Consider the following 13,392-nt stretch of genomic DNA (forward strand, 5'->3'; position numbering starts at 1 on the left):
CTCTAGCTGTCTCCTCCCACCCTCCCATCCGCCCGCCCTCGGATCCTCCCCCTCCTCCCCTTTTCCTTCTTTCTCCCACCCCCCATCAGTCTGAAGAAGGGTTTCGGCCCGAAACGTCGCCTATTTCCTTCGCTCCATAGATGCTGCTGCACCCGCTGAGTTTCCCCAGCAATTTTGTGTACCTTCGATATTCCAGCATCTGCAGTCCCTTTTGAACACAATTAAATTCTTGCTTGCTGCAGCACAACAGAGTATTGTAAACAAAAATACAGAACGGTTCAGTTCAATATACACATAAATAAGCAGATAAAGTGCTGTTACAGTTCAGAGTCTGTTCGTTGGCGAGTTTAATAGCCCGATGGCTGTGGGGAAGAAGCTGTTCCTGAACCTGGCTGTAACAGATTTCAGGCTCCTGTACCTTCTGCCCGATCGTTGCGAGAGATGAGTGTGTGGCCAGGATGGTGTGGGTCCTTGATGATGTTGGCTGCCTTTTTGAGGCAGCGACCTCGATAGATCCTTTCGATGGTGGGGAGGTCAGAGCCAATGATGGACTGGGCAGCAGTCAGAACTTTGGCCTCATAGTTGGCCTTACCCCAATTTAGCATTATAACACATGGGCCCTCTCTGTCTCTATCCACAACTATCTTAAACCTAATCAAACAGTGGTCACTGGTCCCAAAAGGCTCCTCTACGAACACTTCATTCACTTGCCCTTCCCAATTTCCCAAGACTAGATCAAGTGTTGCCTTCTCACATGCGGGGCCCTCTACATGTTGCTGGAGGGGACACTCCTGAACACCTTTGAAAAATTGCACCCCATCGAAACCTTTCACACATTAATTTTCCCAATCAATATTGGGAAAGTTAAAATCCCTTACCATAACAACTTATCTATGACTGTGATTACATATTGTATGATTTTATAGACAATAGACAATAGGTGCAGGAGTAGGCCATTTGGCCCATCGAGCCAGCCATTCTTGGTTCTTGGTTTCTTGGTCCTCCAAAATATTGCAAATAGAATTTAAACTGGAGGTGGTGAAGGGAGGGCTTAAGCCAGAAAGGGTTATTGGGAAGAAAGAGCTACTTTAAATTTAGTTGCATCTGGTTGGGTAACTATAGTTGGGTGGAGATTATTCCATGCTTTAATTGTGCGGGGGAAGAACGAATTGCTGTACACATCTGTCTTTGTAGCTGGGATCACAAATTGCATCGAATGCCCTCGTCTGCTCCTAATTGGTTTGGGTTTGGTGTGGGTCTTGTAGTCTATGTCGAGCTGACCATTTAACATTTTGTAAAAACAGGTCAAACGGTGAGCTTCACGTCTGTCTTGGAGATGGTTCCTTCCACCCCAGAGAATTCAGAAGTTTGGTGACACTCGCTTCTCTCTCATAGGTGTTAGTAACAAATCGAGCTGCCTGTCTTTGGACACAATGTGATCCTTCAATGTGATCATGGCTGATCATCCCCAATCAGTACCCCGTTCCTGCCTTCTCCCCATACCCCTTGACTCCGCTATTTTTAAGAGCCCTATCGCAGTCGCTGCCTCAAAAAGGCTGGCAGTATCATCAAAGACCCACACCATCCTGGCCACACACTCATCTCCCTGCTACCTTCAGGTAGAAGGTACAGGAGCCTGAAGACTGCAACAACCAGGTTCAGGAATAGTTACTTCCCCTCAGCCATCAGGCTATTAAACCTGGCTCGGACAAAACTCTGATTATTACCAATCACTTTCTGTTATTTGCACTATCAGTTTATTTATTCATGTGTGTATATATTTATATCATGGTATATGGACACATTTATCTGTTTTGTAGTAAATGCCTACTATTTTCTGTGTGCTTAAGCAAAGCAAGAATTTCATTGTCCTATACAGGGACACATGACAATAAACTCACTTGAACTTGAACTCTCTCTTGAAAGCATCCAGAGAACCGGCCTCCACCGCCCTCTGAGGCAGAGAATTCCACAGACTCACCACTCTCTGTGAGAAAAAGTGTTTCCTCGTCTCCGTTCTAAATGGCTTACTCCTTATTCTTAAACTGTGGCCCCTGGTTCTGGACTCCCCCAACATCGGGAACATGTTTCCTGCCTCTCGTGTGTCCAAGCCCTTAACAATCTCTTTACTGAATTGTATGCAAAACAAAGAATTTCACAGCACCTAGGTACATGTATCATTATATTGTGGACACAACTAATCATTGTGGGCTGAACACGCACTCCCTGGTAAAGAAGGCACAACAACGACTGTACTTCCTAAGAAAATCAACTTGCCACAACAGCTGCTAGTGTCATTCTAGTTGCGCCATATCCTGACACATGGCATCCTGGTGTGGTATGGCAACAGTTCTGCGACTGACAAGAAGACTCTACAGAGTAATCAACACAGCCCAGAAGATCACCAACACACACCTGCCTGCCCTGGAAGAGACCTATAGCTCTCGTTGCCTGCGGTAGACATCATGCATACTAAAGGACTCATCTCACCCCGCCCATCACTTGTTTGCCCTTCTGCCCTCAGGAAAGCGTTACAGGTCTATCAAATCACACACAAGATTAATGAACAGTTTCAACCCCAAGGTCATCACCACTCTGAACTCCGCACTGAACACACAGCCCCCATAGCCAATATTTTGTACTGCCACAACACTAGACTGTGAAATATATTACACATCATGACGACTTGATGTTTTCTTGCCGTTTTTGTTATTCATTATTTGTTATTATTTATCTGTATTCATGCCTAGTATTCATGCCTTCTATGTTCTGTTGTGCTGAAGGAAAGCAAGAATTTCATTGTCCTATCTGGGACACATGACAATAAACTCTCTTGAATTTTGAATCTTGATACGTTGAAGCTCCGCTCGGGCAGTGCGCCTGAAATTTCGTTGTATGTATTTACGATGACAATAAAGTATTATTATTATTAATCTCATCCTGCAAATTTCCTTTATTTTGCAATCTCTGCAACTCTTGATCCTTGGTTCTTGGTTCTTGGTCCTCCAAAATATTCTAAATGGAATCTAAACTGGAGGTGGCGGGAGGGTGGACTTAAGCAAAAAAGGATTCTTGGAGAAGAAGAGCTACCTTAAATTTAGTTGCGTCTGGTTGAGTAACTATGGTAATCGCCAGGACCCTTATTCAATGATTTTGCATTACAAGTTGCTGTTTTTTGCCACTTCCAGTGACATTCCACGATCCTATAATCTGGATGGCATTTGCATTGAATGGATATTTTACTCTACGGAATGCATTTTGGATGCCAATGCATCCAAGACCATCCCAGTTGCAACTGGGGACCCTCCTGTCAAGTCCCCGATGCATTGCCTCCTTGCACGCCAATGCAGTGCAGGTCCCGTTGCACCCGCCGAGCCTGTCAATCATCCTGCCTTCCCTGGCAACCGCCGCCGGGGAAAGGCCGTGACCCTGGCAACCGCCGCCGGGGTAGGGCGGTGTCCATGGCAACCGCCACCGGGGAAGGGCCGGGACCCTGGCAACCGCCGCCGGGGTAGGGCAGTGTCCCTGGCAACCGCCGCTGGGGAAGGGCCGGGACCCTGGCAACGGTGCGGTCACGTGCGCGGGGCTCGGCGGCTGCGCGCGCCAGAGCTGGAGCCAAGATGGAGCTTTCGGCGGTGGGCGAGCGGGTGTTCGCGGCGGAGTCGATCATCAAGCGGCGGGTTCGCAAGGTAGGAGGCGGCGTCGCCGGCAAGGATGCACCGGCACCAATGCAGAAAACCGCTGCTGTTGCACGCAGCCTCCGCCCCGAGTAATCTCTCCCTTTTGCATTTCTGACAGGGCCGCATCGAGTATCTGGTGAAATGGAAAGGATGGGCTATCAAGTAAGTGTCGGGTCAAAACAAAATGCAAAATTACAATTGAATGTGCATTTTTGCATTCGCTTAACTGTTTTCTCTTTTTAGGTACAGTACTTGGGAGCCAGAGGAGAATATTTTGGATGCCCGTTTAATCGCGGCGTTCGAGCAAAGGTACATAGACAGACAAGCGGTAGAATATGTTTCTTCACTGAATCGGGTCCATTTTGGATTTATTTATTTTTATGCATTTAAAAGAATGAGTTCTTACTGCCGTGCATTCTGCAAAATGAGGATTTGTCCTTTTGTTTTTGCATATCTTGCAGAGAGAGGGAACGGGAGTTATACGGACCGAAGAAACGAGGCCCCAAGCCCAAAACATTCCTGTTGAAAGTGAGTCTTTCATGCTTAAAAAAAAAATGCAACAAATATCAAACAAAACACTTCAGAACAAGTGACGTGAGACAATGCCACCTTAAGATTCAAATAATGCAAGTCCCTTTAATAGTGTTTAGTTGACATTTCAGAAAACCTACATTAAATATCCCCAAACCACTGTGCCTCAGTTTTGCGTTAGTTGTTAGTGGAAATGTCTGTTGTCATTTTGCAGAATTGTGCACAGAAATTGTGTGGTGACATTTTTGCAATTCATTTTTAGCTGCTATTATTACATTTGTAATTCCCACTTTTTATCCCTGAGAACTGGAGAAAGTGAGATTTGTGGGAATTAGATTTAATGTGGGGAGGGAAAGAATGAACTGCAGACGGATACAAAATGCTGGATTAACTCAGCAGGTCAGGCAGCATCTCTTGAGAAAAGGAATGGGTGACGTTTCGGGTCCGAACCCTTCTTCAGAAGTTTATAGATAAATCTTTGTGGTATAAACCAACATCTGCAGTTCCCACTGACACAAGGAAGTGAAGATGCTGGTTTACAAATTAAAAACACAAAGTGACTTTAGATACAGCGCGGCAACAGGTCCTTCGGCCCACCGAGTCCGCGCCGACCAGCGATTCCCGTATACTAGCACTATCCTACACTCTAGTGACAATTTTACAACTTTACCCAAGCCAATTAACCTACAAATCTGTGTAGGAAAGAAACCAAGCACAGGCTCGGCGATCGTTTTGCTGAACACCTCCACTCATTACGCTTTAACCTACCTGATCTCCCGGATGCTCCCATTCCCAATCTGACCTTTCTGTCCTGGGCCTCCTCCATCGTCAGATGAGGCCCAGCGCAAATTGGAGGAACAGCACCTCATATTTCGCTTGGGTAGTTTATACCCATTGACTTCTCCAACTTCAAATAGCCCATGCTTTTCCTCTCACTCCATCCCCTCCCCCTTCCCAGTTCTACTACCAAGTCTTATGTCTCCGACTACATTCTATCTCTGTACCGCCCACTCCCCTGAAATCCGAAGAAGGGTCTCGACCCGAAACGTCACCCATTCCTTCTCTCTAGATTCAACTCTCGCTGAGTTGCTCCAGCATTTTATGTCAACCTGCAAACCTGTACGTCTTTGGAATGTGGAAGGAAACCAGAGAACCTGGAGAAAACCCATTCGGTGATGGGGATAACATACAACTTCCGTTCCGAAAGACCCCTGTAGTCAGGAACGACCTATCGACCCGCACATCTTTGGGATGTGGGAGGAAACCGAAGGACCCGGATGGAAACCCACGCGGTCACAGGGAGAACGTGCAAACTCCACCCAAACAGCACCCGGGATCGGGATTGAACTTGGTTCTTTGGCCACAGCTCTACCTGCTGAGCCACTGAGGTGCCCTCAAATAATGGGCATTTCCTCTGAGGTTCTGCACACCGACTGGCACTTTAGCTGTACCTCAGTACACATGACAATAAACTAAACTAAACATTACCACTTGGTAGAGGTAGAAAGGAGAGTAAGAATCTGCAGAAGGTACACAAAATTGCTGGGGAAACTCAGCGGGTGCAGCAGCATCTATGGAGCGAAGGAAATAGGCGACGTTTCGGGCCGAAACCCTTCTTCAGACTGATGGGGGGTGGGGGGGGGGGGGGGGAGAAAGAAGGAAAAGGGGAGGAGGAGGAGGAGCCCGAGGGCGGGCGGGTGGGAGGAGACAGCTAGAGGGTTAAGGAAGGGGAGGAGACAGCAAGGGCTAGCAAAATTGGGAGAATTCAATGTTAATGCCATACGGACGCAAGGTCCCCAGACGGAATATGAGGTGCTGTTCCTCCAATTTCCGCTGTTGCTCACTCTGGCAATGGAGGAGACCCAGGACAGAGAGGTCGGATTGGGAATGGGAGGGGGAGTTGAAGTGCTGAGCCACCGGGAGTTCAGGTAGGTTATTGCGGACTGAGCGGAGGTGTTCGGCGAAACGATCGCCCAACCTACGCTTGGTCTCCCCGATGTAAATCAGCTGACATCTAGAGCAGCGGATGCAGTAGATGAGGTTGGAGGAGATACAGGTGAACCTTTGTCGCACCTGGAACGACTGCTTGGGTCATTGAATGGAGTCGAGGGGGGAGGTGAAGGGACAGGTGTTGCATTTCTTGCGGTTGCAACGGAAAGTGCCCGGGGAGGGGGTGGTGCGGGAGGGAAGGGAAGAATTGACGAGGGAGTTGCGGAGGGAGCGGTCTTTGCGGAAGGCAGACATGGGGGGAGATGGGAAGATGTGGCGAGTGGTGGGGTCACGTTGGAGGTGGCGGAAATGGCGGAGGATTATGTGTTGTATTTGCCGGCTGGTGGGGTGAAAGGTGAGGACCAGAGGGACTCTGCCCTTGTTGCGTGTGCGGGGATGGGGAGAGAGAGCAGTGTTACGGGGTATGGATGAGACCCTGGTGTGAGCCTCATCTATGGTGGCGGAGGGGAATCCCCGTTCCCTGAAGAACGAGGACATTTCCGATGCCCTGGTATGGAATGTCTCATCCTGGGAACAGATGCGGCGTAGGCGGAGGAATTGGGAGATGGGGATGGAGTCATTACAGGGGGCAGGGTTGGAAGACGTGTAGTCCAGATAGCCATGTGAGTCAGTGGGTTTGTAATGTATGTCGGTCAGGGGTCTGTCCCCTGCGATGGAGATGGTGAGGTCAAGGAATGGTAGGGAAGTGTCGGAAATGGTCCAGGTGTATTGGAGTGCCGGATGGAAGTTGGTGGTGAAGTGGATGAAGTCAGTCAGTTGTGTGTAGGTGCAGGAGGTGGCCCCAAAGCAGTCGTCAATGTGCTTCGATATTCCAGCATCTGCAGTTCCCTTTTGAACACTAAGAATCTGCAGATGCTGGTTTACCAAAGGTATTCAAAGTGCTGGAGTAACTCAGTGGGTCAGACAGCATCTCTGGAGGACGTGGATAGGTGACGTTACGGTACGGAACCTTTACTTTAGAAATACAGCATGGAAATGGGCCCTTCGGTCCACTTGAGTCCACTCCGACCGTCGATCACCCGTTCATGCTAGTTCTATGTCTATAGCATCCACTCCCGACACACTAGGGACGGTGTACAGAGGCCCAATTAGCCTACAAACCTGCAAGTCTTTGGAATGTGGGAGGAAATCGGGGAGAACGTGCAAACTCCACACAGACAGCACCCGTAGTCAGGATCGAACCCGGGTCTCTGGCGCTGTGAGGCAGCAGCTGTACCGCTGCGCCACCGTGCCTCCCTTAAATCTGAACCCTTCTTCAGACAAGTAGAAGTAGAATAAACGCAATAAAAAAGCTTCCCTCTGCACTTCGATATTCATGACAATAGTATAATAAACTCAATTATACTTTGGGCGGCACGGTGGCGCAGCGGTAGAGTTGCTGCCTTACAGGGCTTGAAGCCCCAGAGACCCGGGTTCGATCCCGACTACGGGTGCTGTCTGTACGGGGTTTGTACGTTCTCCCCGTGACCACGTGGGTTTAATCCGAGATCTTCGGTTTCCTCCCGCACTCCAGACGTGCAGGTTTGTAGGTTAATTGGCTTGGTGTATGTGTAAATTGCCCCTAGAGTGTGTAAGATAGTGTTAGTGTGCGGGGATCGCTGTTTGGTGTGGACTCGGTGGGCCGAAAGGCCTGTTTCCGCGCTGTATCTCTAAACTAAACTAAGGGAATCGGGAGATATGGGGTAAAACCTACTGATTCTGGATGATCAGCCATGACTGCCTGCTTCAAAAAATCCATCATTGTACCGGTACCAAAAAATGCCTCCCCAGCCTGTCTGAATGACTACCGTCCGGTGGCCCTTACCTCGGTAGTCATGAAATGCTTTGAGAGGCTGGTGAAGAAACACATCTGCGCCTTCCTCCCTCGGAACATGGACCCGTTGCAGTTCGCATACCGTCCGAACAGATCCACGGACGATGCGGTCTCCCAGGTCTTGCACACCGCTCTCTCCCATCTGAACAGCCAGAAGGGGGGCTACGTGAGGATGCTGTTCATAGACTACAGTTCAGCCTTCAACACGATAGTCCCCACCAGACTGGCCGGGAAGCTAATGGAATTGGGGCTCAACGCCTCCCTGTGTGCCTGGGTCCTGGACTTTCTCACCGCCAGGCCCCAGGTAGTCAAGATGGGAGGGAATACATCGAAGTCCCTCACCCTGAGCACAGGATCGCCCCAGGGTTGCGTCCTCAGCCCCCTATTGTACTCCCTGTACACACATGACTGTGTGGCTAGGTTCAGCTCCAACTCAATAATTAAGTTTGCTGATGACACTGTGGTGGTGGGCCTGATCTCAGACAACGACGAGAAGGCCTACCGGGAGGAGGTGGCTGATCTAGCACTCTGGTGCCAGGATAACAGCCTCCTCTTGAACATCAAAAAAACGAAGGAGCTGATCATGGACTTTAGGAGGGCACATCATCCGAGGACGTACACTCCATTGAGGATAAATGGGGATCCTGTGGATAGGGTCAACTGTTTTAAATATCTGGGAGTCCACATCTCCGAGGATATGACATGGGCATCACACGCCTCAGCACTCGTGAGTAAGGCAAGGCAGCGCCTTTACCACCTCAGGCAATTGAGGAAATTCAGAGTGTCTCCGAGGATCCTCCAGTGCTTCTACGCAGCGGCGGTGGAAAGCATCTTGTCCGGGAACATTACCGTCTGGTTTGGGAATTGCTCTGCCAAGGACAAGAAGGCTCTGCAGACAGTAGTGCGTTCGGCCGAACGCACTATGGGAACTTCACTTGCCCCCCTGCAGGAACTATACATCAGGAGGTGCAACTCCAGAGCCAACAATATCATGAGAGACCCCTTCCACCCCTGCAACGGACTGTTCCAGCTGCTACGGTCAGGCAAACGCCTCCGTTGTCATGCGGTGAGAACGGAGCGGTTGAGAAGGAGTTTCTTCCCAGAGGCCATTCGGACTGTAAACGCCTATCTCACCAGGGACTAACTCTACTGAACGTTTTTCCTTCCATTATTTATTATGTAAAAGAATATGTGTGTTATGATTGTGTTTATAGTTTGTTTGGTTGTTTGTCTTTTGCACAAAGTCCGCGAGCATTGCCACTTTCATTTCACTGCACATCTCGTATGTGTATGTGACAAATAAACTTGACTTGACTTGACTTGATCACATTGAATGGCGGTGCTGGCTCGAAGGGCCGAATGGCCTACTCCTGCACCTATTGTCTATGTTTCTAACTTTCTAACTAAAAGGGTTCGGTTATAGCTCCAGCCACCTAGTGGTCACTCTGTGAAACAATGTCATTTTCAAATACAAAGATCTTTTTAACAGCTAAAAATGTATTTTTGTTACTGCTAAAAATATTAAAGGCTGTTTGTTGCATTGTTTAGAAGCGTTAAATGTCTATGGCAGTGGATTGCCTGTCTAAAGAAGGGTTCCGACATGAAAAGCCACCTATCCATGTTCTCCAGAGATGCTGCCTGACCCGCTGAGTTACTCCAGTACTTTGTGTATACCTCTGATTTAAAGATAGTCTGATGGTCTCCGATGAGATAGATGGTAGGTCAGGACCGCTCTCCAGTTGGTGAATAGATAGGTCAAAGGGGGGGGAAGATATTGTTTAATATATGATGAGTGTTTGACGGCACTGGGCCTGTACTCACTGGAGTTCTGAAGGATGAGGGGGTACCTCATTACAACTCACCGAATAGTGAAAGGCCTGGATAGAGTGGACATGGAGAGGATGTTTCCACTAGTGGGAGAGTCTAGGACTAGAGGGCACAGCCTCAGAATAAAAGGACGTTCCTTTAGGAAGGAGATGAGGAAGACTTTCTTTAGTCAGAGGGTGGTGAATCTGTGGAATTCTTTGCCACAGACGGCTGTGGAGGCCAAGTCAGTGGATATTTTTAAGGCAGAGATTGACACATTCATGGTTAGTGCGGGTGTCAGGGGTTATGGGGAGAAAGCAGGAGAATGGGGTTGAGAGGGAAAGATAGATCAGCCGTGATTAAATGGCGGAGTAGACTTGACGGGCCGAATGGCCCAATTCTGCTCCTAGAACTTATGAAGATGAAGAGTGCAGGATACATGTATAAACTGGGGACAGACACAAAAAGCTGGAGTAACTCAGCGAGTCGGGCAGCACCTGTGGAGAAAAGGAATAGGTGACATTTCGGGTCGAGTCCCTTCTTAGTAACCTGGACCCAGCCCAGACCATCACATAAACAACTAACCTTCCATTGACTCCATCTGCACCCCACGCTGCCTCGGCAAGGCCAGCAACATAATCAAGGACGAGTCAATCCTGGTCACTCCCTCTTCTCCCCTCTCCCAAGAAGTGTGAAAACGCACACCTCCAGATTCAGGGACAGTTTCTTTCCGGCTGTTTATCAGGCAACTGAATCATCCTACCACAACCAGAGAGCAGTGCTGAACAACTATCTACCTCCTTGCACTAAACGTTATTCCCTTATCATGTATCTATACACTGTAAGTGGATCGATTGTAATCATGTATTGTCTTTCTGTTGGCTGATTGGCAACAAAAGCTTTTCACTACACGTGACAAAATTGGATAGGCATATGGATGAGAAGGGAATGGAGGGTTATGGTATGAGTGCAGGCAGGTGGGACTAAGGGGAAAAAGTTGTTCGGCACGGACTTGTAGGGCCGAGATGGCCTGTTTCCGTGCTGTAATTGTTATATGGTTATATGGTTAATAAACTTGACTAGTGTAGGAAGGAACTGCAGATGCTGGTTTAAACCGAAGATAGACACAAAATGCCAGAGTCACTCGGTGGGACGGGGAGCATCTCTGATGGGGGGACTGAATGGATGACGTTTCAGGTCGAGACCCTTCTTCAGACTGAGTGTTGTCCCTCTCTCCTCTGTAGGCCCGTGCCCAGGCTGAAGCCTTGAGGATCGAAGACATGCACTTCTCCATGAAGCCGGGTCCCGGCAGCTCGGCCAAGCTGCCCGGCAGCCTGGCAGCCTACAAGCTAAAGAAGACCATGCGCCGCTGCTACCGAACATCGAAGCGGGCCCTGTCGCGGGTGGAGCCCCAGCCGGGCCTGAGCGGGCAGGCCCGGGGGCCGCTGCCGCTGCCCGAGAGCGTGCGCATCATCAACCGCAAGGCCGAGCCCCGGAAACGCCGGCGCAGCCGCATCATCCTCAACCTCAAGGTGATCGACAAGGGGGCCAAGCCCCTGGGCAAGGCCAAGATCCCATCCCGCAACAGGGTGATCGGCAAGAGCAAGAAGTTTAGTGAGAGCATCCTGCGCACCCAGATCCGTCACCTCAAGTTCAACGACTTCTCCGTCTACGACAAGTCCTTCCGCCCGCTGCCCGGGGGCGAGGGCCGGAGGTCGGAGGGTGACCCCGGCACCTCGCGCTCCCAGCCCGCCCCCTCCGCCCTGCGTTATCCCGGCGACCCGGCCCCCCAGCCCGCCAGCGAGTGGCCGGGGCCCGGCGGGGGGAGGGGGGGCGGAGGGGGGGCCAAGGTTCCCGGGGAGTCCCCCAGCCCGGCCACTCCCGACTGGAGGGAGGCCGAGGTCCTTGATCTCTCGCTGCCCCCCGAGTCTGCCGCCGCAGCCCGCCGGCCCCTCCCCGCGGCCCCCACCTCCTCCTCGTCCTCCTCCTCCTCCTCCTCCTCCTCCACCTCCTCCTCCGCAGCGGCCCCCGCTCCAACACGGGGGCAGGGAGGGGGCCCAGACGACCAGGCAGAGGCTGAGGCCGAGGTGCCGGGCTGGAGGCCCGAGATGTCTCCCTGCTCTAACGTGGTGGTGACCGATGTCACCACCAACCTCCTCACTGTCACCATCAAAGAGTTCTGCAACGCAGACAACTTCGTCAAGGTCCCCGCTCTCAATCCCTGAACCCCCCCCTCGTCTCCCCAAACCCCCCCCCCCCCCATCCCCAGCAACTCTCCACTGCCCCCACCAGGCCAGCTTTCACCCTACACCCAGTGTGTGTTCACCTGGGTGGTAATTCTCTGCCCCGGAAAACATCATTCACCAAATTTCATTCCTTCTTTCCGATTATTTCATTCTCTCTCTCGCTCTGTCATTTTGCCTCGCTGTATGTCCATCCTCTCTCTCACCTCTCTCCTACTCGCTTTTTTTTTTGCATGTCTCTCTGTCCCTCTCTGTATAGGCATCGTCTATCTGTCCCCTCTCTGCCTGCCCCCTCTCTCTATCCCCTTCTCTCTCTATCCCCCTCTTTCTCTCTCTATATCCCCCTCCTTCTCTCCCCCTCATTCTCTGTCTGTGCCCCCTCTGTCTCCCTTCTCTGCCCGCTCTCTCCGCCTTTTTGTCCCATTCTATCCCACATTCTTCTTCCTTTCTCTCCCAACTCCACCTTTCGACCCATTTTCTCTCCCTCTCTATTTTCCTCTCTCCCTCTTTCCCCATCCTTAACCATGCCTCCTTTTCTCCCCCCTCCTCCATCGTTTCTGCCTTATCCCCCCCCCCCGAACCCCCACCTCTGCCTCTTTTTCCCCCACCCCCTCCATTTCCCGAGACCCTGACTGTCTCTTGCGACCCCCCCTCTGTTTCCCTGCCCCATCTTGTATCCCCCTTCCTTGTTACCCCCCCCTCTCCTGCCGTGTCCCTCCTCCATTCTGTCCCCTTGCTTGTGTTACCCCCCCCCCCCCATCCGACCACCATTACTCCCAGCCCCTCCTCTTATAGCACTTAAACCCACCCCCAACCCTCGATGGTTCCTCCCACCTGCCATCCCCACACCTGCTCTCTCCTGTCGCTGGTTCTCGTCCCGTCCCCCCTTCCCGAACCGTTAGACGCGAATCCTGCTGGGAAGCTGCAGACGGGAATTCCTGGGAATGCCGAGCTCCCGTTTCCGGCCCTGCCTGCCCTGACAACTCACGCGAGGCTGGTTTATTATTATTTTTATTTTTTATGTTTTTGCCGCCCGGCTTAATCGTTAATATAAAGCGTACAGCGGCCACTTTAAGAGATGGGCCCCCCCCCCCCGTTCCCCATCCCTAACCCAGCATCTCAGGCTGGCTAAAAAAAAAAACTACCCAGGGCCATTTTGGGATTTTTCAAAAATGTCCATGTTTTAAATTTTTTATTATTTTTTTTATTTTTGGACTTTGGCGCAAATAATTTTATCGTAAGGAAAAGCAAAAGGCACTAGTTAGAGCACTAATAGCGGGGAGGGGAGGTAACGGTCAAATCCGACTGC

At 50.7% G+C, this 13,392-nt stretch overlaps 1 protein-coding gene across 1 annotated transcript; it reads left to right on the forward strand.

The window, feature by feature from the left end:
• Positions 1-3,556: 3,556 nt before the first annotated feature.
• On the forward strand, positions 3,557-12,602 carry cbx6 (chromobox 6). Its single transcript, XM_033013430.1, has 5 exons — positions 3,557-3,689; positions 3,799-3,842; positions 3,924-3,989; positions 4,142-4,208; positions 11,085-12,602. Exons 1-5 carry the CDS (start codon positions 3,621-3,623, stop codon positions 12,063-12,065), a joined length of 1,227 nt encoding a protein of 408 aa, XP_032869321.1. The 5' UTR covers positions 3,557-3,620; the 3' UTR covers positions 12,066-12,602.
• Positions 12,603-13,392: the final 790 nt, after the last annotated feature.

The sequence above is a fragment of the Amblyraja radiata genome, chromosome 38, assembly GCF_010909765.2.
Source record: "Amblyraja radiata isolate CabotCenter1 chromosome 38, sAmbRad1.1.pri, whole genome shotgun sequence".
NCBI classification, from domain to species: Eukaryota; Metazoa; Chordata; class Chondrichthyes; order Rajiformes; family Rajidae; genus Amblyraja; species Amblyraja radiata.

What these genes read in the sequence shown, in the direction of transcription:
- cbx6 (XM_033013430.1), top strand. Translation starts at nt 3,621, where the DNA reads ATGGAGCTTTCGGCGGTGGGCGAGCGGGTGTTCGCGGCGGAGTCGATC. An exon ending in TCAAGCGGCGGGTTCGCAAG is followed by an intron (nt 3,690 to 3,798) that starts GTAGGAGGCGGC and finishes CATTTCTGACAG; the next exon opens with GGCCGCATCGAGTATCTGGT. An exon ending in ATCGCGGCGTTCGAGCAAAG is followed by an intron (nt 3,990 to 4,141) that starts GTACATAGACAG and finishes CATATCTTGCAG; the next exon opens with AGAGAGGGAACGGGAGTTAT.